The following is a 25,679-nucleotide window of genomic DNA, read 5'->3' on the forward strand; positions in this document are numbered from 1 at the left end:
CTTATCAAAACAGGGCGTTTATCCTGTGCTGTATGGGCTGCTTAACAAAATTGCAAAATTTAGAGTATACCCACTTCTCCAGGGACCACTACACCACTGTATAAAGGTACATGGCAATTCAAATATACCTTAAATAATAAAATGAAGACAAAATACTATTCATAACTGTAGGAAAGTGTTTCAGATACTTAAAGTTCAAGGATGATTGGGTGCATCTTAAATCTACTGTGAAACTACCGGTATTTAATTTGTATTGATACAGACAGGGAGGAAACAGTTGCTCATAAATAAATATTAAACAAATCGGTTACTACCAACAAAAAAAAACTTACTGTGAATGGCAGTACTGCAATTCTGCTTCTTTAAGGTACAGGGCCGCAGTCAGGTCAGAAACCCGATCCCTAAGCTGCAAAGCAGTCAGACAATATGAAGTTAACACAAGCATCAAAAGCAGACTAACAGATAGGTGATAACTCTTGAATGTGCTTTTTGACAATGTAACCAACAATATGAATGTATGAATGACTAAGGTAGCCTCCATAACCATTAGGAGAAGGCATGGCAAATTTGAAAACTGTTTGGTGAACGGCACATTACCTTCATTCTATCATGTTCACTCTCCCTCAGAGCCAGCTGACGCTTGATAGACAGATCATTGTTTGCTGCACATCCATCATGTCTTTCAACACTCACAAATGAAAAATGAAACAATGAACACCCAATCACTATATCAGCTATAGCAGTGAATGAGAGAGGCCACGTATAGGTCAAATCTTATCTTCTTCTTAAACAGCTAATGATGAAAACGTTTTAACCTACCAAGGCTGAAGACTGTCAAAAAGTTTGTCTCGCAGATCAAGTTTCTCTTCCAATCTTGACACTGTCATTGAGCAAGTACGTCAAACATATTATTTAATCAAAAGGTATATTTTACAACCATGAATTATCAGTTATTGAAAAAAGAAACGTATGGAACCAAGCAACTTACGTGAAACTAACAGCCCAGAAAAAGGATCTTTTTGAAGGCAATCTCTGTTGAACAATTCACCACGCACGTGACTCCTCCACTTCTCCATTGTTTTGGCAGACCGACACCAGCCAGGTTTGTTTGTTTTTTCTGCTAACCTTAAGGAGCCAACTTAATATCGTTATTTAGTCCCCGCACTATAAAACGAATAGTCTGTATGACCTCCAAAAGGCACAATCCTGTTTCGCTTAACTTTTGTTTACACTGTTTGACCTAGGGTACCTACTTCCGAGTGATTTCTAACTAACCAATCACCTTCACTTGGAAAAAATGTATCGAGGGCACGTTCAATCTGAGAATGGTGTGCACAGTTTTCCGGGATAAACGACATGTTTTCTGGTAGTCTGTACTTCATTTAAATAGATACTAAAATGTGTTTGTATGAGATGTCAACTAAATGTTATGACTGTAGTGAAACACATCAATTCTGGTGTTAATATTCACAACATTTCCATTTTTATAATAATTAGCATTTTATGGGTTGAAAATGGCTCAAAACATCCAAGGCTGATTCTGACATGTAGATGGCATTTTAGGACTTCTCTACATCTTGGAATGGGTGGCCCACCTCCCATTTGCTGATCAAGACTCATTAATCACAGGAGTTTATGCCCCCCTCCTCAGCCCCCTTCCATCCCCTAGTATCTTTCCAAACTATGCAGTGAGTCAAGTTAGGCTCAGAGCTGGGGATACAGTTACACCAGAGGTGGGTAGAATAAGCAAAAGCTGAACTAAAATTAAAGTATTGTCACTTTATAATAATAATGTCTTAAATAGAATGGCATCCATCTAAAAAATGACATGCATAAGAGAAACATTTTACATCATATAATGAGTGTCCTACTCGAGTAGTGAGTAACTTAGGTTGATATTTGTATACCTATTAGGCATATGTCTTATATTCAAATGTGGGGTTATGACCAAAATACTAATTGTTAAATGCTTAAACTAATAAACATAATGTGTCATATAGCCATCGGCACGTTCAAGCATTATCTGAACATAAACCACATTCCATATAAAATAATGGCTGAATGTGGTAAGATCAATTCAAGACGTGGCATATTTAAATATGAATGTGTAAGGAAATGGCCGTGTAGATGTTGGGAAAAGAAATGACAAGTGCTTCAAGTACAAAACTTTCCATTTCACAGAATTTGGATTTTCAATTTCCCACACAGCCTGAAAAGAATTTGGTGATTTGAAACCATGTCTTGAGAGGTGGCTGTGCCGCTAGCCTACTTGATATGAGAGGACTTTGTTTAGTTACATAAACATAATTGTTTTATTTGTAGGTGTTAGGGGGCAAGAAAGGCAAACAATAGATCAGTTCACTCAGCTGTTATCACCCATTTTGGACTTTAATTTGTGAAACACGTTTAGAAGACATTACATTTTCCCAAAACAAAGGTAGCATTTTTTAGTAACAGAACATTTAAAAGAAATTCTCATAAATAAACACAAACTTGGTTCACAGACACCTGATGCCACAGGTCAATCCTTGGTCTTCAGAGACGGTTTCATATTAAACAGCAGACAAATAGACATCTCAAGTATGTTTCAGCATATCCCATGGTTTAACACAAGACTCTCATAAAAGCATCTTGACCACTACAATAATATACAGTTGCATCGCACTAGCACAAACAAATAGGGACCTTTAATTGGTGTAAACCTTAATACCTGCCATGCTTACCTATTCTATTCTTGATCATCGTTAACTTGGGAAGAATTTGTGAATCGTTTCCACTTTTTACAATTCGTTCAGTTTGCCCTCCATGATCAATAAATAGTTCAATAAATCTCCCAATGTCCAATAGCATCCAAATAATTATCTACAATATAGTCTTCTTTTTCCTCTATCATACATGATAAGGGTTTGTGTAACAAATAACAGGGTTTCATGTGTATATACACGCACACACACACACACATATACACAGTTAAAACTCAAGGTTTGCAAGGTTTGCTTTGTTTCAGAACACAGTTCACAGACCATATATCCTGAAATAAACATCACCACCATGAACATTAATAGGAATGTTTACCATAACACATGTAAAAATAAATAAATAAACATGGAATGAGTGAAATGAGCAAGTTCCACCTGTCCCTGCATAAAGTCTAGTCATCGATTTGCAGAGCCTTGGTCAGTGAGTTACTGGACCATGTATTCTTGGCGCTTATTGAGCCTGAACTGCAGTAGAGAGACGGCCCCCACTGCCACATAGATGGCAGCTGCAATGAAACAGTTGATGCCCACTTGGTTGTATAGGCCATATATATTCCCCGGTGGGTTCTTGCTGCAAGGAGAGAACACAGGTTTATGTTGACGGCATCTAAATCTGAAACAGATGCGATCTAGCCAACTGTTTATAACTTTGACCTTTATTAAAAATGTTTATAAAAGAGGCCTTTATCAAAGTGCATTCCTCGTGCAATGGTCCAATTACTGGAATCCATTATTCTTGTTAATCAAGTTTGGAGAAATAGAGACAGAGAGATCATTCATCTTATGCTGACTTCTACTTACTCATTGCGGATATCCTCCTCAGTGAAAGGAACGTCTTCAATAAGCACGGCTGACTTTGCACTGAAGAAGATGCCCAACATCACCTGAAAAAACAAAATAGCAGGATATGTGCATCAGGGACCTAGGCCTATACCCTCACTAGTAAGTGTGTTATAAAGCTTTAAATGCACGGACCTAAGCACAAAATAGATATCCATTAACATTTCAAATTACCCTAAATTACATTCGAATAAAATAACAGACTGCATTGCTTTGATAAGACTATGCAAACTGCATACCTAGCTCATCCAATTAAATGCCTGGTAGCATCACAATCCTACCATAATTTTGACACGCAAAAACCAAAACATGCACGAGGCAACACTGCGTCACATTCATAGCCATATTATTATGACTTATGCACAAGTACTTTATAGGTGACAGCAATTTGCATCAAGGTAATCTCATAAAGGTTAATACAATCTCGCTAACGGTCCCTTGTAGCAACCTTAGCAGAGTGACACCTAGCCATCTTTAGCCAGTGTTAGCAAGGGAGGAGAATAGTAGTAATTCTTACCAGCATGATAACACCCCATATGCTTAACACGATCCCACATGCGGCCATTTTCGGCCCGCAAAATAATAGAGACGGCATTTTCTACGATATGGAATTAATTCGCACAAATAAGCGAATGAATTTGTATTTTCCTCTTCGAAGGGCAACCGTGGTACGATATTCTATCAGCTGACACACGAAATCGGTAATTTTCGTGAGTTGTCGGATCATGCCATCGCAGTAGGGGATATTGTATTTGTTGTCATAATATCAGGGAGCTAAATATTTTAGTGGAAATAACATAAATGCTATACAACCTTTACATACAAAACGTATTAAAATAATAACACACAAAATGATTTACGGCAAATAAAAACGCACACAAATAAGCTTCTTAGAAACACCCCCCCTCTTCTGAATCCTGTCGTCCAGTGCTTGGAATCATGTGACGTTGGCAAGATATTTCTGATCTTGGAACAAGAAGAGGCAAAGATACTTAAACAGACTCAAGCAACCATCTCTTCTTTTACTGTCTATGACCATCCTCTACCTATTACACCTTGTCTGGCCGACTGCAGGCAAATGGTTAATATTTTGTTGAATGAGTCGAAATCATGTTACGAATTACATAGTTATTTATCGGTAAGAACATAAAACAACTCGAGACTTGAACATATTGCGTTTGTTAATATAAATACATGAGAATTACTGCCTGAGAAATGCTTTGGAAAGTACAATAAGTCTTTATGTTATTTTTTTATTAGCCTACTATTATTTTGTCCCCTCTAAATTTAAATGTAGAATGTTAGGACATCCACGGTTTGTAGACAGTGTGATGCCTTAACAGGTGTAGTGGACTGAAAATGTGAAGTGCATGCTGCATTACAGTGCACATGGTGGGAGTATGGCTAGTTTTGTTTTGCATCCACCGCCTTGACTGTAAAAGAAGAAGAGTTTTGACCAATCACGTACGTTATCTCAGACGCGCGCACAGGACGACGGGAATTTTATCGCAAATCTTAACTTCGCAACTACAAGGATCTTGGCGGTTGATATTTAACTGTATCACTAAATTAAAAAAGATTGAAACCTTCACTCAATTCGAAATTCTTGTCGTTGCATCTATCCTACCAGTTTGGCTTTCCATATTTAAATGAAATATAGCTGGAAGCTAGTTAGTTAGCATAGCCGGTTAGCATAGCCATTGTTTATCCGCAAATTGGCTTTCCTTACTTCAGTGGCGCTACCAATGTGCCCTGGATAGTGCGCTACGCTGTCGTACAGCACATAGTTTTATTTTTTGTATTTTGCATTTATCCTTAATACTGACGGTGCATTCCACAAACCCGCTTTGAAGTACACAAACACGAACGAATATGACTTCAGCCTCTGCAAAAGTAAGTGCCGTCACAGTAGCTAAATCATTTAAACGTTATAACATTAGTATTAATGTTTCATATTTTATCGTCATCTTGAAGGTCGGCGAGATCTTCTCAGCAGCAGGTGCTGCCTTCACCAAACTGGGTGAGCTCACCATGCAGCTGCACCCAGTATCCGATTCTAGTCCTGCAGGGTAAGTTCTGGCTCTCGACTTTTTACTTACCGCAATCCTTTTTCTTGATTTATTGTTCAGGTTAAGAGTTGCTGAACATTTGTGGATTAAATAAATCTCTCCAGGATAGAGTTTTCTGTCTTCTGACTTTGTTGTAATGTTATGAATAGCCAAAGCTGTGGAATAGAAGTACCTTTGCGCCCCTTCATCCTGATTTCACCTCTTTGCTCTGTCTCTGCACACCAGAGCCAAGTGGACAGAAACGGAGATAGAGATGCTGCGTGCAGCTGTAAGGCGCTTTGGAGATGACCTGAACAACATCAGTTCTGTAATAAAGGAGCGCACAGTGTAAGGATCTTTGTCCAATAACTTTCCTCTTTGTACCCTCCCTGCGCAAGTACACCTCTTATCTCTGCCTCATCATTTGTCAAGCAATGCAATTGCACATTTTCTTTATTGTATACATAAATACAACTAAGATGCAAGAATAATGTAAAATGTGGGGAACACACATTGGTCTACAGATAAGGTGTTAAATAAGTATTAGTTTCATGGAATGTTTTTTATACATGTTTTATGTTGTTTTCTTTGCAGTGCTCAAATCAAAACCACAGTGAAAAGGAAACTGTATGAAGACAGCAGAGTTCCTCTCTCACCTGAATCTCCCAAAAAACCCATGAAGAAAACCACTGTGGCTTTGGCTGCTGCCCCTGCTTCCGTGGCTCCCACCGTCCTTGCCGTGCCAACGTCACAAGTTGTTGTGACCACAGGCCTACAGAGTCAGTCCCCTATGCCCCCCCAAATCAAAAAACAAAAAACAGCAGGTGGGGACACTAAACAATTTTTACACATCACTAGGTCTAAATGTTTGCTGATGATGGTTTTATTGTTTTTTTTGTCAGTTTGGAAAGGCCTGTCGCAGTGGCTCAAGCATGTGTTTTCTTTCACTTAGATGTTACTTTGAGTGCGCTGAATGACTCTGACGTGAACAGTGACCTGGTGGACATCGAAGGTCTTGGAGAGGGTTCCACCAAGAAGCTGAACTTTGATCAAGGTGAATGGTGGTTTACAGCGGCCACATTTGTGTGCCTTTTTGAACACTGAATGTTTTTGTCTTGCTATATTTGATAATGTTGCACAGTTAACTATAGCACTAATACATACATCAGTCCTAAGGTATGCAAGTGGTAAGTAGCTGCTAGGTTGAAGTGACTCATTACTTTAATTTCTAGTGTGCCATTCCCTGTTGAGTATATGTACACATATAAGCTATTGCATTATTTGCGCTGTGTGATTGGTGAGATGGATTTATGCGCTGCTGTAATGTGACACTATGGTGTAGAATGGGTGTATAAGCGGTTCTAAATTCCAGACATTGAGGCTTTTGCACAGCGTTTTCAAGGCAGGAATATTACACCTCCATTCCGCCTCGCTGTTTTGTGTAAAAGATACGGAGGTGGAATGGAGGGGTCATTGTTGTTCTACCTCTGAGCCGGCAGTGGAGGTAGTCACAGAGCCCGAACGACGTCAGAACGATGGTCGAACAGTGTGACGTTGGGGTGTGGGGTGTGACGCAGTTTAGCAGCGAACCAAATGAAGCAAGACTACTATCAGAAGACACAAATCTGACAAGATGAGCATTAACATGTCATACATGATGCACAGCAACTTTGATTGAGTGTGAACATGGCTATATGCACGGCTTGCAAGAGCCGACTGACGCTAAGTTCACCCGTCACTTTTTTTGAAAGTAACAGGTAGGCTATTTTATTTCCAACTCGGAATTCGGCCCTTCCGACATTATGTTTTCCAGCTCCGGCTTGAATGCATTCGAGCCAAATGAAAACACAATAATGTGGTGATGACTCATCAGTGGATTTTCCTTCTATCTGCTGAGTATCGACAATTATGTACAGCTTCCTTGTTTCTTGTTCATAGTATTTGAGTTACGGGTGTTCTCAAACGCAGCATTGTTGGCCCAGCTAGACACTATGCTAAACATCACCCCTCTGGTTCCACAAGGCCAGTATGCTAAGTAAAAGGACACACAGGGGCGGCATTATTGTTCAGTATAAACAAAGCGAGAGGCAAATAATGAGGGCTCTTACTAATGGCATTATTGCAGGATCTCTGTATAAAAAGGACAAATAGGTTGAAAACCCAGCAATAGTTAATATGCTAGATGTTACCAGCAAGGTTCCTTATTACTTGAAAGGAACATTTCAGTGGAATGTCTTACAGATATTCAAAATGTCTTAGCATACGCCATGTTCTCCATTCTGAAAAGGAAACAAGTTACTATATATTTGTTTATGTAGGGTAACGCTTGGTTGATGAAATTGGGAAGGTGGAGAGAAGAGGAGAATTAATTCAAATAGTTGCTTATGCACTGAATGCATGTTTTCAGCTGTAGCACGTTTAAGGATTTAAGGGAGACTAAAAGGGTTTAAGTTCTTGACTTAAGCCGTTGTTGAAAGTGTCCTTGTGACATCAGATGTGCTTTGAGCAGTCGCGTTCAGGTTATCTTCCTTGTAAATTAATTTCCTCTTAGAGCAGGGATATATCTGATGAGTGATTTTGAAAAAGGATTACGTTTTTTTTTAGAAAGATAGGGAGTGAGATGGGTGGGTCAACTACTCCCCAGGCTGTTTGAGTGTGTGTGTCTTCAATCAACAGGCTCTTGGCGAAATGAGTCCCAGAAAATTGAAACTGCAGGATGTGGCCTTTTGTTACGGACAGACTTGACATGTATGTTTCATGTTATGATGAAAGGTTTTGTCCAGGTGGTGTTCCCAGTGTTTCTATGGCATTTGCTGTATAAAACCAGCAGAAGTATCGCAACCGCCACAGAAACAGTGATTCACAAACTCCTGAAGGAGCTTCTGAGTTTACGGACCTAGAAATGATTAAAAACATAAATAAACACTTCAAACATAACATAGATGTTTGGAAGAAAATATTAATGTGATTGAATTTTTATTTTATTTTTGTATTGTGTACACTTTCAGTGTATTTTTCAGTTTGGATTATGGGATGGCCAAGTGGCATTATGCACTCCACACTAATATGTTTGTCACGTCTGTTTTTCCCCAGAGAGCCTGAACCTGGACTCTAGTTTGATTATGAACTCCAGCGATCTGCCGCTGCTTTCGCGTTGACCTCACCAGACCTTCCCTTGACCCCCCAGGCGTAGAAGACCGTCAAAAGCGCTGGGCTTGGCCAAAGTCAAGTCCCACGATTCATATTTTGTACAGTACTGTGTGTCTTTTTCTAGATTGTTAGATGTGTTTTTAGTTTGGAGTCCCTTTTTACAAAATGCACTCACCAAAATAAATTCCACATTCAGGGTTCCTGTCTTTCTCAGTTATGTTTTTTAAGTTATACTGTAACATTGATCAAGTCATATGAAGAAAAGGAACTGTTTTGCGATGTAAGAACCTGTGTATATGAGTTGGTTTTTTAAAGGAAGATTGAGATTGAAATATTCATTTTGTAGAGTAAAGTATGTACGAACAGGACTGGAAAGGTAGCAATTCCATGCCCTTCTCAAATGGTCTCAAAATAAACAGGGAGGTGCATAGGTAGTAGTCTAAGGTAACAAGACAACAATAGACTATTTACTTTAAATCCCCATATAAGGATGCTATTCTGCAAACCGTTGGCTTCCTTTGTTTTCGATTTATAAATACCCTACATCAAGACAGCACAACGGGGGAGCTCGGATCTATACGAGGTGGTTAACACCTAAAATAGCTACAAAAAATACAAACATTTAGCTAAAAAATGACACTTCATCATCTAAAAGCTTCCTTTCACATCTCTCTTGCCATCAAGGCCCTCTGAATTGTCCCCATTAGCCCCTGTAATCCTACCTCACCAGATCAGCAATGTATGCATTTGCCACAATAATGCCTTAGCTTTTATCCAGGTGGATGCTATACATGGGGCGGTGGTGGGATGACTCCTGCTTTGAGGTCCATGTAAAAGACAGAAACTCAAAAGGCTTATATGTTTGTTTAACCATCCACCATTCATGAAGAGGCTTTACTACTCTGTTACTCCGTGGTCACGCAGTTGCCTTGATGGACTCGTTTTTATTTATGGTTCTCCGATGGTTGTGGGTGTTGCAAAGCAATTAAAAAAAAAAAAAAAGATGGCAGTGTACCAAACTCTGTAGATGGTCGTATTTGTACAAGTTGTTTGTTTGACCTTTTTTTGCTCAGATGTTTTTTAAAATTACAGAGACATGGACACTGCAATGTAAAAATGTCGTTATTGTAACTGAGGGGATTTGTGAGGTGTCTGAGCCAGCTATCTAATGTTGGCCTACTACTACCCACAAGGGAGCCAGCTATCTAATGTTGGCCTACTACTACCCACAAGGTAGACAGCGATGTATTGTCGGATTGACTGAGACGGATAGTTAAAAAATTTGGGAGGTGCATGTCAGGCCACAGAGAGGTGCTCGGAGAGGGTTTGCAACGACAGAGAGGGTTCTCTGTGGCTCTGTGTGTGCGAAAACGGACAACCATAAATTGGGCTTTAGTGCTGGAATGAAAGGAAGGAGCCCACATGGGACCAAACAACACACTGGTATCTGTCCTGATTTTAAAGGGCTTTGAACAAGATTTGAACAGTTTAAGACTTATGTTCCCTCTTTACTCAGAGACTTAACAAGTAAACCATTGCTGCATTATAGTGATACATGTCTAGATATAGAGAAAACACACCACTGAGATTTTTGTTAAAATAATTCTGCTTGCCTACCTAATTCTCAGTGGTACCCAGTGACTTTTACCAAATGTGCCTTAGCTGGCAATCAGGTAAATCTTATATGACACTCATAATTAGCTTTGAGGTTTGGAGCTAACGTTTTCTTGAATGATTAGAGCCAAGAGCACATAGCATTTTGGTAGAATTATTATTTTTTTTTTTTTTTGTCATCAATGAGGGTGATGCTGGGGCAGCTACAACCGCAGTTTACCCCTCTAACAGGATGGTACTATCAACCAACAGACACACCCCCTTTCTTGATTTTCAACGGCGTAGTATTTTTCTGTCTGTTCCCTGGTAAGTCTCCTCTGCATGACAGAACCTGTTAAGAGGGATTAGTCAGTGGGGGGAACCAAACAGTTGCATCCGTCATGTGGACCTGAGTGGTCAATTTCACCCCAAAACGAATACAATTCGCCTCGCTATCTTGTAGTCATGCCTGGTTGCGTCTTCGATGCCCTGGGTCGTGGTCCGTGAATCATGCAGACGCATGCGCCGTGGAGTCGCTGCTGCAGAGCGTTCGCTGAGGAGAATCGACGCTGCCAAGACAACACACATGCAGACGTAGAGCCACTATTTTAGCACCGCGGCCGTCCACCATTGCATGCCAGTGTTCAATAAGTCATCGATTATGGAGGCACCGTGTACTAACGCATTTGGTCACTGACATGTGTCAAGGCTCGTAACTTACTAATAACAGCTGTGCTGCGTGCATAGGCAACAAAACAAATCAAGAGAAATAATTACCGCGGGTAAGTCTATGTTTTAACATTATGTCAGCGCTATGAGCAGATGTCAACCATGTCTACGCTGGTGGGTCCGAATATTGAAATGCAATACTCAGTTGGATGTTAAGGTGTTTAACTTTTGCAGAGCGATAAAACATTTGCATCGAGGAGAAAGGAGAGTTTAGAGAGATAGCGGGGGCGACTCCGTAACGCGAGATCATTGTTAAGTGCGTGAACCGGATTTATTGCCGGCGAAACCTCTCTTTTTTAATTGGATTTAGATTATTATGAGAACAGCAGTTTTACGGATTTTCCTTTTTATCATTTTGGCACAGTTTATCCTGTGGAATATACATCAGTTTCAAATGCACTTGTGGTGTGTGCTTACACCTGTTCTCAACGCAGATCTTTATCACATGGATGCCTGTACAGTAATAGCGAGTGACGTAATGGTAATCAACCCTTAAATGCACTGATTCTTGTCAGTCTAACGCGCCAACACTACTAGTCTTGTCAGTTTAACCTACATCACTACTTTTTCCACAATCTGGACACCTCCATTTAACCAATCCGGATTGAAAATAGAACTCTTCTAACAAAAAAAAAATACAGGGATATACCGGAGTCATATACTTAGAAGAATCTGCCCTAAAACGTGAGTCAGCGCATGTTGTAGTAGTTACAAGACTTTATACAAAATTGCAAATAGTTTGATCATTTTCGAGGTGCAGTGTATTTTCAGCTGGCATTTATCCTATAATCGTTTACGAATTTTGTGTGTGTGTGTGTGTGTGTGTGTGTGTGTGTGTGTGTGTGTGTGTGTGTGAGTGAGTGTGTGTGTGTGTGTGTGTGTGTGTGTGTGTGTGTGTGTGTGTGTGTGTGTGTGTGTGTGTGTGTGTGTGTGTGTGTGTGTGTGTGTGTGTGTGTGTGTGTGTGTGGATAGACAGAGGGTACATTTTGCATAGTATAATGTTTGGTTTGAAAATTTCAAATGTAAACCCTGCCCAGACTGCAGTGTGCCACGGGCTGTTTGTCTAATAACAATCTATACATCTGTCAAGTGCAGAATACTGATTTATGTTATGTTTATGTTATGTTGCTGTTGTATGTAATGTCTGACTGCATAAACAATGCACTGAATAAGGTTTTGTATTGATAATGTATCAAGCATCACTGAAGCTTCTATTGGTTTAGTTTTAATATGTATTAAGATGACGACTCAATGTGTGCCCTAGGCACCAGGTCAGGACCAGGGTCAGTTGATTAAACACCAGAGCATCAAGTGGGGGCTGTGGAGGCCTTGGAGATCATCATCTTCTTATCTCTCTCTTTCTCCCCCTCTCTCTTCCTCTCTCACTCTCTCTAACACTCACACCCATGCCTAATAGTGTCAGGTCTCACAATGGCTCCTAAAACTGAAATTGCCCTTATGGGAACCTGACTGCACGGATTCTGTCTGTTTACTTCCTTTCACTTACATGATTTCAATAGGAGGAGCTGAACTGTGCTGAACTCTGAGAACAGGGGTCAAGGTCAGAGTTCAGTCACGGGTACTTTTCTTTCTGGAAAAACATTTGGGCTCACTCACTTGAAAGTCAGGTGAAGTGCAAAATGGTCTGTTCTGTGAAGTCACTTTAATGATCAGGTTTTTTGTGTGTGATTTTGGTACACATGACTATAGTTTATAAGTAAAATGGGTTACAATTTCAGTGGCATTGATAGACAAGGTCACTGTGCAGAATTAGCTTTAGTTGACATAGGAAAAGTTCTAACTGTAGATATCAGTTGTTCCAGTCAAACTCATGTCACTAATAATATCCTTTTACTATTTCAAGTGTTTTCTTTATTCCCTCAACCCCCTGTCACTACTCTGATGTGGCCTACACAAAGAAAAGCAAAAATAAAAACAAGACCCACATTTTGAGTATTGCATCTTGAGTATTGAGTTGTGGTTTGAACAGATATTTCCTACAGATGTTCATTGTCCGAAAGGCATTTATTAAAGTGATATTTAGAAATTTGCCAAAAGAGAAATTGAGGTTAACTAGGTGAAATAGAGTTAATCTCCATGAAACAATCCTGTCCTATTTTAGTCAGTCAGCCAATTGGCAGTGGCAATTAAATATTCCTGAACTGTCTTCTGCTGTGATATTATGTTCTTCTCAAGGTACCTGGTTTCAACCATTCTGGTACTGAAGAGAGTGTGGATATTTAATCATCCCTGTCAGTTTTTCAATTTTCATCCAGTGCCTGTACCAGGCCACTGGAGACATCAAATGTGCTGTTCTTTCATCGGTTTCACAGCCAGCCAACAAACCCTCATAACTCAGATATCACAGAGAACAACATGAACTCCCTTATACAGTGGGGCTGATATGAAGGGCTTAAACTCAGTGGTCTGGTGATTTTTCACAGTGAGTAGAGTGGGCAGTGTTGTATGATCTGTAACATTTAAATAGTTAATAGTTTGATTGTAAACCCAGTCCCTCCACATCAAATTAATGGCATTGCAAGATGGTGTCAAGATAGTATTTTTGCCTAAATCTGGGATATTTTTATTTGTACACATTGTTTGTTCATTTCTAATTTCCCTTGTCATGTTTGGCCTAATCTGGAGCTACTGCTTACGTTCCCACACTCCCAGAAATGAAGCACTGGCAATGAGGCACTACGAATAGCTTTCCTCTTCTTTTTGTAATGGCAGAACTAAAAGGTTTTAAGCAGTACAATGCCACATGGTGGAATGCCATCCCTAATTCACATTCCAGCAACTCGTCCTGTGTAGAGATTATGTAAAACTATTTTGTAAACGAGCCAAGCTCGTCGTGCCACCAACACAGCAGAAGTGTTGCCATGGTTTCCTCTCATTAGTCAGTTGAGTCCTCTTGACTATGGAGGCTGGCAGACATGATGGTTTTTTATCTCTCCTCCTTCCAAAAGTATTGCTCACTTCTGTCTTGCCCCGATGTGTAAGAATTTGATTGGAATGATAGGGCTGTGAAGTTAAATGCCTACATTTGACAACTTACCTTTTATGTTTCAAATAAAATTGAGAGAAAGAGGTTTCAGAGGCTGGATTAGTTTAATTAGCGGATTATAAATGGAAGGAGTAGATATGGAACTCAAAACTTTGAACTACAATAACTGAGCTAAATAAAGCAGTGCTCTTCATATTCAGAAGAAGGATTTGAAAACATGCAGTCCCAGAAATGTCCAAAACATCTTCATAATCCATTTTTTGTCAGGCGTAACAGCAGCATTTGTTGTCTGTACTCACTGTCACAAGTTGTTATTTGAAGATCTCATTAAAATAATGTATTTTGGGCAAATCAGTTCCATCCGACAAAAACAGTGTAGTAACTGTAAAGTAATGGATGGAATAAAATACTCTAAACAGTCGTGGATATAATACATGTATAGCTACACTAGCCACCTCCAGTGGCATTGGTCATTTCCAGCTTCAATTTCCAATTTCTGTCAGCTTCTGACTGTTACCTTTTCAGATCCAGGGCAGGTAACAACTCCTGATGTCATCAGTACCTTCTGGTATCTGCACTAAGACTTCTGGTTGCTAGGTAACATGCTAAGTTACATCTCACTGTGCATCTCTGTGGTCTTGGATGCGAAGCATGAGGTCGCCCGGTCACATGTGCCTCCTCTCTCCTCCCTTGCCTTGGGTGATCCCCCCCCCCCCCCCCCCCCCCCCCGAGGCTGTTTATGCACATTCAGATGCAGAGCGATGCCAATTTAGCGCCAGTCCAACAGCTGCAGAAAAGGAGCCTATCGCCCAAGGGAGTGTTTTGGCCTATTTATTCTATCTGTCTTTTTATTTAGAGGGGAGCAAATATTTAAGTGAGATATTTGAACGTCCCTTGACACATGCAGAGTAAAGATGTTTTATAGTGTTTCTTTACATTTTTTGTGTGTTGTTGTTGATAACAGTATATTGGTGTACTAGCTTGTGTATGCGTTGCATTTGTGTGTGTGGTGATCTGATGCCTGTGGACAGAGCTACTTTGCTGGAGCTCCTCGTCTCTCTTCTCTATGGCGATGGGCACGGAGGCATGAGGAAAAGGGCCTGGGAAGTTGCCATGGTGATGGCCTCTAGACTGGGGCTGACAGTGCAGTGCTTCCCGCTCTCTTTCACACACACACACACACACACACACACACACACACACACACACACACACACACACACACACACACACACACACACACACACAGAGGGACATACACATACATTCACTCATTAGCAAACAACACACAGACACACACACACACACACACACACACACACACACACACACACACACACACACACGTGCACTCTTATACTCATACGCACACAACACATACAAATACATAGGGAACATAATGTTTACACCAACATACTGCCAATACAGATTTCGTTGTTTGATATGTTGTGTGCCTTTATAAAAATGAAGATTTTTATTTTAGTAGTCGTAGTTTAGTAGTTTAGTACTAGCAGTGGCATTGCAGTGAGATTGTCGTACTTTTTGAAAGCCCTGACTCTCTAAACATCACTCTAAACATCTGCTGTTTTCGAGTTATGTAAGGGCACTCACATTTAATTAAAACGTATGCTTTAATGCTTACATAATTTTGTAATATTTTTTTGTAATTTTGTTTCAAAGCTGGCCTTACTGTGAAAGAAGAAACAACCCAGCATCACACATGCACTGCAGCTGAGAAGGTTAGGAACGAGGGATTAGTCTGAGTGTCCGAGCTCACTGGTGGGCAGTGTGCACAGCATTGTGTGGGGCCAGGGTGCCAGCCTGCATTAGGTATGTGTAGAGGAAGCAAGAGGCTGGATAGTCACAGCTTATTAGGCTGATGAACACAGTACAATGTCGAGAGCAATGCACAGACAGGCATACGCATGTGCGTAAATTCAGATACATAGGTGTGTCATGCACATTTGGATGCGTACATGTGTATGCACATTCAGATGCTTACACTCCCATATACATGCAGGTATGCGTGTGCCTCATACACACAAGCACATATACAGAGCCATAGAAGCGTAGGGAGAAGGATGCGCACTTGAGTTTGCCCACTCACATGGACGCACATCCGGACACACACACACACACACACACACATGCACTTATGCATACATGCACACACACACACACTTATCATGAAGTTCAGCAGGATGTGATGCTTGACCTAATCTATCGCTGGGTTGTCTTACATTTGGCATCAGCCAACCCCCAACCTAATGATGTCATCATCTGTCTCTTATTTGCGTTGGCTCTCCCCTCTCTCTCTCTCTCTTTCTCTCTTGTTTTCATGGCCTACATTTTCCTGCTGCATAAATGTTTTCTTTTGTAAACCATTTTGAATGAATGATCACTTTAACAGTGAATAACAAGGGACTTTGACAGTTTGACAGTTTTTCAACCTGCTCAAATGTGGCGCACATTTTTAGGCATAAAGATCTTCTCGCTCTTTTCCAGCCTGTCGTAGTCTGTCCATATGTGTTCTCTGCTATTCGCTCTTCCTGCCACAGAGTGTCACAGTGACCCTGACCCCTGACCCTTGACCCTGTTCTCCTCTCTCCTCAGGTGTTTGTCCCGCCTCCTGGCCACTGTAAGTGTGTGTGTATAGGGGGCAGCCATGCCTTTGGTGAAGAGGAGCATCGAGCCGAGGCACCTGTGCCGACGTGCCCTTCCTGACGGGGTGACCAGTGAGTTGGAGTGCGTCACCAACAGCACCCTGGCGGCCATCATCAAACAGCTGGGTGGTTTGAGTAAGCAGGACTCTATCCTGAAATATTTTTTTAGCTTCATGGCAGAGTGCCTTTAATCTTTACCGCCTTTTGCAATCTGTAAGCCTCCAGTATTGTTCTTTTTGCCCTTGCATTTTCCTTGTTGAGCACGACCTCAATTACAGGATATGATGTCTGTATGTCAGAGGGTTTATATAAACTGCTGTCCAGCACACTCCATCTGATCTAAATACTCACTCCCTTGTAGCTTTCACCAAAAGGTTGTAATAGGTTAGACGCATATAGTTCTATGCTTGCTTTTCTCTGCAATAGATTCAATATTTGACTTTGCTGTTACAATAATTTGTATGCTCTAGCCACACAGGCGAGATTAAAGTATGTGACAGATACACACTAGCATGTTCAGTATACAGTAAAAGCACATGCAGTATTTTTGTCATGTAGGCCTTTGTAACATTGCTTTTAATGCTTCATAAATATTCAATATTTGCATTACCAGATACGGAAAATGAACTTAAAACGTCAAAATTATTCACACACATTCCTTTTCCTTTTTTTGGAGTAATTTAGTGCCTTAAGGCAACTTGGAGGTTGTCAAGCGTAACTTAAACAGACAAAGTCCCAGGGCTCATTTCCTGGTATTACGTCAACAGTCAGCCCTGTAGAACCCAAATGCTCTGAAATCTCCCATCAGTGTTACTCCTGTGTTAGGGGGCTTTCATGATATAGACGTGCAGGCATAGTACTGTACTGCATACTAGTATCCCTAGTACCCCAACTACATTTATGAATGTTTGTGACCGCAGGTAGACATGCTGAAGACATCTTTGGGGAGTTGTTCAATGAGGCCAACAGCTTCTACATTCGAATGAACCACTTGCAAGACAGAGTTGATCAATTGGCTGTCAAAGTGACACAACTTGACTCCACAGTGGAGGAGGGTGAGTGTGTGTGTTTGTGTGTGTGTGTGTGTGTGTGTGTGTGTGTGTGTGTGTTTGCGTGTGCGTGCGTGTGTGTGTGTGTGTCTGTGTACGTGCATTTGTGTGTGTGTGTGTGCGTGTGTATGTGTATGTGTGTGTGACTGTGTGTGTGTGTGTGTGTAACTGTGTCTGTGTCTGTGTCTGTCTGCGTGTATCTAGTTTACAGATCCTTGTATGAAAAGTTTATCCCTTAGCTATACAGTAATGTGTTTGTATCATACATTTGTGTGTGTATGTGTGTGTGTGTGTGTGTGTGAGAGTGAAAGAGAGAGGGAGAGAGAGAGTGAGAGAGAGAGAGAAACGGTTCATCTCTATGTATGTCTGTATTTGTATCACATGTACTCACACACTCACACACTCTGGATGCGTAATCAGCCCTTCCTGGCACAGCATGGTCTTGAGCTGAGGTGAAGTGAGCCCATCTCCGTGAGCTGAACTAATGGCCGCTGTCAGTAGCAGCGTGGCCAAACAGAGGGAGTATCATGGAGCCATGTATTATTCAGAGGGCCTCCACTGAGCGCCGCTCCTGTGCTAGTGGCGCTAGAAGTCGCAGTAGCGGCGGAGGCTATGGCGGTAGCAGCTGCTGCTGAGAACGAGCCTGACTCAGGTCTGAGTCATACACGAACACACACACACACACACAGGGAGGCAGCTGCCCCGCAGGGTCCTAGTGCTCGGCTTCCGATTTGTACTGTGCCTCAGAATGAGTCACATATTGCCAGATTGGTCAATATGGACATTCAAAGACATGATCATTTAGAATAGATTGACAGGTATCATTGTTTTCAAGTGATGTGTTTTACAATGGTATAGCAATAAATAAGACATAGCCATATTTTCTAGCTACCCAAGTGCACTTATCCCTGTAATAGGTTACTTAATAGTGATCGGCATAATGTTAGATATAATATAATATTATTGCTGTAATATGTTACTTAATAGTGATCACCATAATGTGAGATATGTGTTTCTGTACAGTGTCACTGCAGGACATCAACATGAGGAAGGCCTTCAAGAGCTCTATCACACAGGACCAGCAGGTGGTGTCCAGAAACTCCATCCTTAACTCCGTCCTGGAGATGTACCAGATCTGTGACAAGCCCCCACCCCTCAACATCCTCACCCCATACAGGTGTGACTTCAGGGGGCTCATATAGGGTGGTTAGGCAGACTATGATTCTGTAATTGGTTTTGTTTTGTTTAGATTTTTTTGTGAGGGACATAGCAAATGTATTCCATCTCAGTCTTTTCATACCCTTTTGGATTGTACAGTTCATTTAACATGTCATAGCACATACCCTCATCAATGCATGATTTCTTTTCACATAAAAAACCTTGTATTTCTACCATGATGACTGTCCTATCGATTAATCGTATTTCAGCATATAACATTTGCTTTGAGGCTAAAGAGGCTGCGTTCGTTTTCAGGGATGATAAGAAGGATGGCCTGAAGTTCTACACAGATCCTTCCTACTTCTTCCACCTCTGGAAGGAGAAAATGTTGCAGGCCACTGAAAACAAACGGAAAGAGAAAAAGAGGCAAAAGGTGTGTGTGTTTTTGTGCATGTGCGTGCATATATCTGTTTGTGTTTGTGCATATGCATGCATGTTTATGTGTGTGTTTGTGTGTGTGTGTGTGGGTGCATGCATGTATCTGTGTTTGTGTGTGGGAGAGAGAGAGAGAGAGAGGGAGAGGGTGGGGGGGGCGGAAGAAGAGTAACTGTCCAGGGAACATGTGTGTGTGTCCATAGGCGTTTACTCATGTGTACATGTATGTATCTGTGTGTGTGTGTCCATGTGTGTGTGTGTCCATATGTGTGTGCATGTGTCCATGTGTGTGTGTGTCCATGTGTGTTTACTCATGTGTTCATGTATGTTTTTGACTGTGCACCTGCTAATTTTCCTTTCCTGTAAACAAAGCTGTATCCATGCCAGACATTCCCTCCCCCTCCTACCGCCTCTCCCTCTCTCTCTCTCTCTCTCTCTCTCTCTCTCTCTCTCTTTCTCATCTCTCTCTCTCTCTCTTTCTCTCTCTCTCTCTCTCTCTCTCTCTCTGTGTGACACACACACACACACACACACACACACAGAGAGAGTCATTACACACATTTTCCCGTCACTCCTCTACATTCTCCTCCTCTCCGTTACTATTTCAGATGTAGGTGTAGCTCCCTCTCTCCTCCTGCTTCCCTGTAGTTAACACCATCAGGATTAATGCTCCACTCCTTTTCAGTCTTCTGGAGGGAGAAGCTGTAATCCTGCTTCTGCACTGATTTCACAACTGACAGGAGTTATATATAGAAAGAGAGAATAGATGGAGGAAATTGTTTGTTAATACATTCATTCTTAAATGAGAAAGATGGACAGAACTCACGAAAGAGAGAAATGGAGACTGAAATATAACCCTGGATCCACAATGGCTTCCACCATCTCTCTCTCTTTCTCTCTCTCTCTCTCTCTCTCTCTCTCTCTCTCTCTCTCTCTCTCTCTCTCTCCCTCGCTCTCTCTATATTTCTCTTTCTCTCTCTCTCTCTCTTTCTCTCTCTCTCTCTCTTTCTCTCCCCCGATCTACTGTGTGTGTGCATGTTTTGTCTGAAGGAACATGCTTGTCTTGGTTTCGTTCCCCATGAAATTTAAATTGTGACATGTGCAGATGGCAAGGCAGCAGCCATTTCATTCTGTCACACTTTGGCTTCGTAGCAGAGTGGGAGGCAGCAAGTCTGTTGTTTTGCACATGGAGGCATTTTGTCATCAGATTTACATTGACATCTACAGTTATTGGGGGCTGTCAGCCAAATCAGCTTGTTGGACATCAGTTGTACACGTTTAGTTTGCCCTCAGAACTGAAGCCACAACATCAACAAAAAGGCCAAAGCCCATTTAGTTTGAAGAGGAATTTGTACTTCATTCCAATAATGTTATAGATCTCCAGTGTGTAAAATACAGTTTGTGTGCGCCATGGATGCCTTTGCTCTTCACAAAGGGACTTTTGTGTGGCTTAATAAAAGAAGTGTATTGATCTGTGGTCTGAGTTATTACGAATAAGACACTTCATGTATCTAGCCTTTAATGATTCAGTAATTAAACAAGTATGATTTGACTTACCATGACGTTCAGAAGAAATAAAAAAGATCATGTTGAAATAAGTCAATGGTATATGGCTTTATGTGTGCATAAATAAATAAAAAAGAGTCTAATTAATAACCTACATTCAGCGATAGTTCCTCAAGACAGAACTATGAAGATTACTATAAATATCCCTATTAATGTAATATTTCTGTGTTTAGCCTTGCTTGTGTCCCGTGTGCATTCTGTCTGTATCTCATATTTCTTTGAATCCCACAGCAAGAGCAGAAGCAAGTGGAAGACCCTGGCCGTGAGGTGAAAAAGGTCCGCAAGGCACGGAATCGCAGACAGGAGTGGAACATGATGGCCTACGATAAGGAGTTCCGCCCAGACGCCCGCCTCACCCCCTCACCCTATCATGGCATGTCCTCTGAAGGCTCCCTCTCCCCTGACAGGTGGGTTACCGGACCCAGACTGTCCACACTCACACTGGGGGAAATAGGGCTTATTATTACTTGAGACAACTGGATGAACTAGTAATTTACTGTATATCACTTCAAATCAGTGGGCAAAATATTGCTTATGCTGTTGGAAGATAAAACATATAACACTGTCTGTGTCAGTGGATAACAGAAACGATGAGTGAAATATTACAGCATATGAAAGAGGAAGACTAATTCTATTGCTGGGACTACAGGTAGTGCTATTACTGCAACAACCCTTTTGTGTTGTTGCTGGATATCATCACTAATATTATCAATGCTTCCATTTGTGTTGCTATATTATTATGCCGATTGTTCCGTGGATGGTCTGGTGTAGCTATGCAAACTAATCTAATTAAGCAATGAATACGGCCTCAAAATAGGGTAAAAAAGATCAGCACCAGTTTGCAGTTTTTGCTCTCTGCTGCCCTCCAATGGAGAATGAGAACTCTGCACGTACCACAAAGTCATCAGTTCTTTTTTTTATCATAACTTACTTAAGTGCTTGATTATAATTTAATATCATACAGAAGAATATTTATTCATGTTATCTAATCCTCCCTCTCTCTCTATCTCAGGTCTGGCATGTCAGATGAGCTCTCCTACCCAGCCAGCCCCAACCTCCCGCCTCAGGAGGTTGGGGGCCCTGGTCCGGACGGGATGGACTCAGCTCCTTCGCAGACCCAGTCTCTAGATCGGGCCTACCGACCCCCAGCTTCTGTTACAGCATCGGGTGCAGCTCGTCAGCACTCTCTGGGCCGCGTGCCCTCCCACCCATCAACAGACTCGGCCCTCAATGGGCCCCGGCCTGCAGCAGCCAAAGACTACAGGTCAGTGTTAGGTGAAAATTCACCCTAGTTACCTCTGGACTCCGGAGCTGCATGAAAGTACATTTATTAGACAAACAACAACAACAATTGCAATTTGGCTCCCCTCCCAGCTAGAGGCTGAAAGAGAAGCAATGATAAACCCATCGCACAAGGTTTATATAGTCAGAAGTTTAGCTTTCAGCAGGGATAACCACGTGGTGGATTTCTCACGTCCGATGCTCCCTGTCTTGCAAGGATGGCAGTTTTGCACAAGGTCGGAAGAAGCACAGTTCCCTTCTTATCACATCTGGTCTAAACATGCTCTTGTACATATGCAGACTAAGTGGCACCTAATATTAAAGTTACACACATACCAGAAAGACAGAAAAGCCACGTTCCTGCTATCATAAGCACATGATTTATATAAAGTAGTTAATAATACAAGGCACTTGATTATTATATTCTATTCTAACCATTCAATAACCATTCAAGCAATAGGACTAAGATGTAATAGTAATTCCATTAGAATTTTCCTCTAATTATTCACTTCACATTTTTGTTGAAAACTATTGCGAGCCCACAGTCCAAACCTACAGTACCTCTCTACTGCTAACCCCATTGCAACTCTGTTTTGGTTCCTCAGTGGTCACCAGATGCCCGAGCACTTTGTCCCTCCCGCCCCCCCTCCTCCTCCTCCCCTCATCCCCTCCGCCCAGACGGCCTTCGACAGCGCTGCCGGTGGATGCCCCCCCACCCTGGCCCCTGGTACTGTGGCTGCCATCTCCCGCCCCTACAGCCCCTCCCCACCTCCCGCTCCCCCTGCCTCCTACGTCCCCTCCCCATCCCATCCGGCAGGTGCTGGTGGTCCCCCCGTGGCACCCCCTCCGCCCCCTCCGGGTCCCCCCACCTACGCCCCATCTCCGGCCCGCGCGGCCCACCCATCCTCCGGGGACACACTGACCAGGAAGGGCAAGGTGCCAGTCATCCCGATGAGCGATGCCCGCAGCGACCTGCTTACCGCCATCCGCAGAGGTGAGTGTGTGGTTGGGGGGGGGGTGACATACACAATGGACCTGGATGGCATTCAGTTGAATACATATAAACACAAGTTTGCTCCAGATCTGCTGCACAGCTGCCTTACATGCCAGATTTCTGGGACTTGGTCCTTGCTGTAATTTTCTTTGGCAGTGATTTTGAGAATGACATATAACACCTGCAATCTAAATATGTATTTATACTTGTGCTGTAAATGTGAATGTAACACACGTGTTTGTCCTGCAGGTTTCCAGCTGCGTAAGGTGCAGGAGCAGAGGGAGCAGGAGGCCAAGAAGGAGCCGGTGGGGAACGACGTGGCCACCATCCTGTCACGACGCATCGCCGTGGAGTACAGTGAGTCCGACGACGACTCCGAGCCGGAGGATAACGAGTGGTCAGACTGAGGATGAGGAGGAAGGAGAAGAAGGTGGGGATTGGAGAGAAAACGGAGGAGCGGAGACAGGATACTCCCGGATCAACACATTGCTGCTATTTCAGAAATAGGATATACACTGCACACACACACACACACACACACACACACACACACACACGTATCCTTCAACAGACACAAACACAGACACACACATACACGAAGAGGGAAATATGAGAAAGCACATCAGTATAGAGAGATATAGAAAAAGGAAGAATATAGGATGCAGACAGAACAGAGTTTACCAGACCAGTATAAAAAACTACATTTAAAACAGTGAAATAGTGAATAATATACAGTATATGTACATTTGAAATAGTTTATCTATAAATTCCAAAGTGATTATATTGTATCTCAGTCATTGACATAGAAGTGGTCTGACAATGAAAGATTGATGAAATAGTGACAGAAAGATGAAGAGAGGCTTGTCCTTTGAAAGTAAGCACAGATAGCCAACATCTGCAGTATTTACATCAAACAACTAAAAAGATTATGACATTTACTCTTATAAGTGTTTTATTCCTGAACTGCCAAGAATATCTTTGTTCAAACGATATGCTTGTTTTTACTTGATGTTTCATTTGACATTTCTTTAGAAACTGCCGTTACAAAGTTCTGTGTGCTCCTGTCTTGGTACCCATCTGTGTTCCATGGTTCGATAGAAGAATTCAGATCAATGTCTGATCATTGCACTGGTCAGTCAGTGAACACGTAATGTACCCTCCTGTATTTGCGTGCGGTCCAGCTCTTGTGGCGTAGTGTCACAGTGTTTGAATATGTGACTACACACCCTCACACAGTGACAACTATCAACTAAAGTCTATCAACCTTTGATTTGGCTAGCACAGCAGAAATCTGTCAAACTCGAATCCCTTCAGCCCTAGCATTATTATTATAACGTCTCCTTTGTATTGTCTTCTCTTTAACTAGGATAATATACGCCCTTCACAAGGGTGATTATCTACAGTGGAAATCAAGACAGACAAGATCATGATGGAGAAGAGTATTTTGCTGAGCTGAGAGAAAGAGGCCTGTGCTTAAATAGTATTTAATTGCATTTCTGGGCCTCTCTGCTGTGGCAGATGGGTGGGCTTCGCACCCTTTGTGAATAGTCCATTAGTCTGTTGCATGCAGCAGTCTCAGTCAGATCCATCTGTAAGAAGTCTAGTGCAGTCGCAGTTGTGGTTGTAGTCGCAGCACCAGTGCATTGCTGGACGTTTAGAGGCCACCTCTCACATTCCGTGGAAACCAAATAGGTGATTTCATATCCATAGTACATATACCTCAAACACTGGGTGTCCTCTTGACAATACTGTGTGCCAGGGAAGCTTCTCATATGCCACACCTGCTCTTGCTGGATGATGGTCTCTACCTATTGGGAGTGGAAAGTGCAAAATAAATGGCCCAGTGGCCTTGTGTATTAATATTTAATTTCCAGATCATACTGCAGCCTTAATCAGAATTATTTCAGTAAAATATCTACTGAATAAGAAGACATACATTCAGATTTGTGTAAAATTATTAATATCTCACTAGCATCAGGCCAGTGTGGTTTAAATGACAAAATGCAGTTCCTTATCGCAGAACTGCGATATAACAACGGGACTTTACCTAGTGACTGTTCAAAGATTTTGAACGGTCCATGACACTAGGTCAAGTCCCGTTGTTATATCTTGTTCCGTTCTTAAGGAACCGAGGTTACGTAAGTAACCGAGACGTTTATTTACAATATAGCTGCCTTAGCTCACATAAACAAGATTTGATCAAAGGTAATGAGTATATCAGATGATTCAGGCCTTTCAGACCATTTAATTTGGACTTCTCTGACGTCTCCCCGTTGTTGATGGTGTGCTGCAAGTGGTAATGTTGGATGGAAGAAGCAGTAGATTGGCTCAGCAACCCTTTGGCTTTTATGTAACACACAGTGATTAGTAGGGTTGACTGCTGCCTAACCCATACTGTAGCAGTGAG

At 41.8% G+C, this 25,679-nt stretch overlaps 3 protein-coding genes across 3 annotated transcripts; 2 read left to right on the forward strand and 1 right to left on the reverse strand.

Annotated features, from left to right (window-relative positions):
- Positions 1 to 2,446: 2,446 nt before the first annotated feature.
- rnasekb (ribonuclease, RNase K b) lies at positions 2,447 to 4,256 on the reverse strand. The gene is made up of 3 exons (XM_080848451.1): positions 4,117 to 4,256; positions 3,561 to 3,643; positions 2,447 to 3,330 (listed from the first exon to the last, which is right to left on the reverse strand). The coding sequence occupies exons 1-3, from the start codon at positions 4,192 to 4,194 to the stop codon at positions 3,186 to 3,188; spliced, it is 306 nt and encodes a 101-aa protein (XP_080704577.1). The 5' UTR covers positions 4,195 to 4,256; the 3' UTR covers positions 2,447 to 3,185.
- An 845-nt stretch (positions 4,257 to 5,101) lies between these two features.
- Positions 5,102 to 8,946, forward strand: bacc1 (BPTF associated chromatin complex component 1). The gene is made up of 6 exons (XM_080848427.1): positions 5,102 to 5,492; positions 5,574 to 5,668; positions 5,894 to 5,995; positions 6,242 to 6,471; positions 6,600 to 6,701; positions 8,741 to 8,946. Exons 1-6 carry the CDS (start codon positions 5,472 to 5,474, stop codon positions 8,803 to 8,805), a joined length of 615 nt encoding a protein of 204 aa, XP_080704553.1. The 5' UTR covers positions 5,102 to 5,471; the 3' UTR covers positions 8,806 to 8,946.
- A 7,845-nt stretch (positions 8,947 to 16,791) lies between these two features.
- LOC308372951 (actin-binding protein WASF3) lies at positions 16,792 to 23,679 on the forward strand (the record flags this gene model as incomplete). The annotated part of the gene is made up of 8 exons (XM_080848313.1): positions 16,792 to 16,924; positions 17,710 to 17,844; positions 18,862 to 19,015; positions 19,312 to 19,429; positions 21,229 to 21,404; positions 22,010 to 22,261; positions 22,884 to 23,272; positions 23,522 to 23,679. The coding sequence occupies 8 exons, from the start codon at positions 16,792 to 16,794 to the stop codon at positions 23,677 to 23,679; spliced, it is 1,515 nt and encodes a 504-aa protein (XP_080704439.1).
- Between the last annotated feature and the right edge of the window lie 2,000 nt (positions 23,680 to 25,679).

The sequence above is a fragment of the Sprattus sprattus genome (genome assembly GCF_963457725.1).
Source record: "Sprattus sprattus genome assembly, chromosome: 1".
In the NCBI taxonomy this organism is placed as follows: domain Eukaryota; kingdom Metazoa; phylum Chordata; class Actinopteri; order Clupeiformes; family Clupeidae; genus Sprattus; species Sprattus sprattus.

Coding starts and splice junctions, on each gene's coding strand:
- rnasekb (XM_080848451.1), bottom strand. CDS start 4,194: ATGCCGTCTCTATTATTTTGCGGGCCGAAAATGGCCGCATGTGGGATC. Junction 3,644..4,116: donor TATGGGGTGTTATCATGCTG/GTAAGAATTACT, acceptor TTGTTTTTTCAG/GTGATGTTGGGCATCTTCTT. Junction 3,331..3,560: donor GAGGAGGATATCCGCAATGA/GTAAGTAGAAGT, acceptor CTCTCCTTGCAG/CAAGAACCCACCGGGGAATA.
- bacc1 (XM_080848427.1), top strand. CDS start 5,472: ATGACTTCAGCCTCTGCAAAA. Junction 5,669..5,893: donor TCCGATTCTAGTCCTGCAGG/GTAAGTTCTGGC, acceptor TCTGCACACCAG/AGCCAAGTGGACAGAAACGG. Junction 5,996..6,241: donor GTAATAAAGGAGCGCACAGT/GTAAGGATCTTT, acceptor TTTTCTTTGCAG/TGCTCAAATCAAAACCACAG.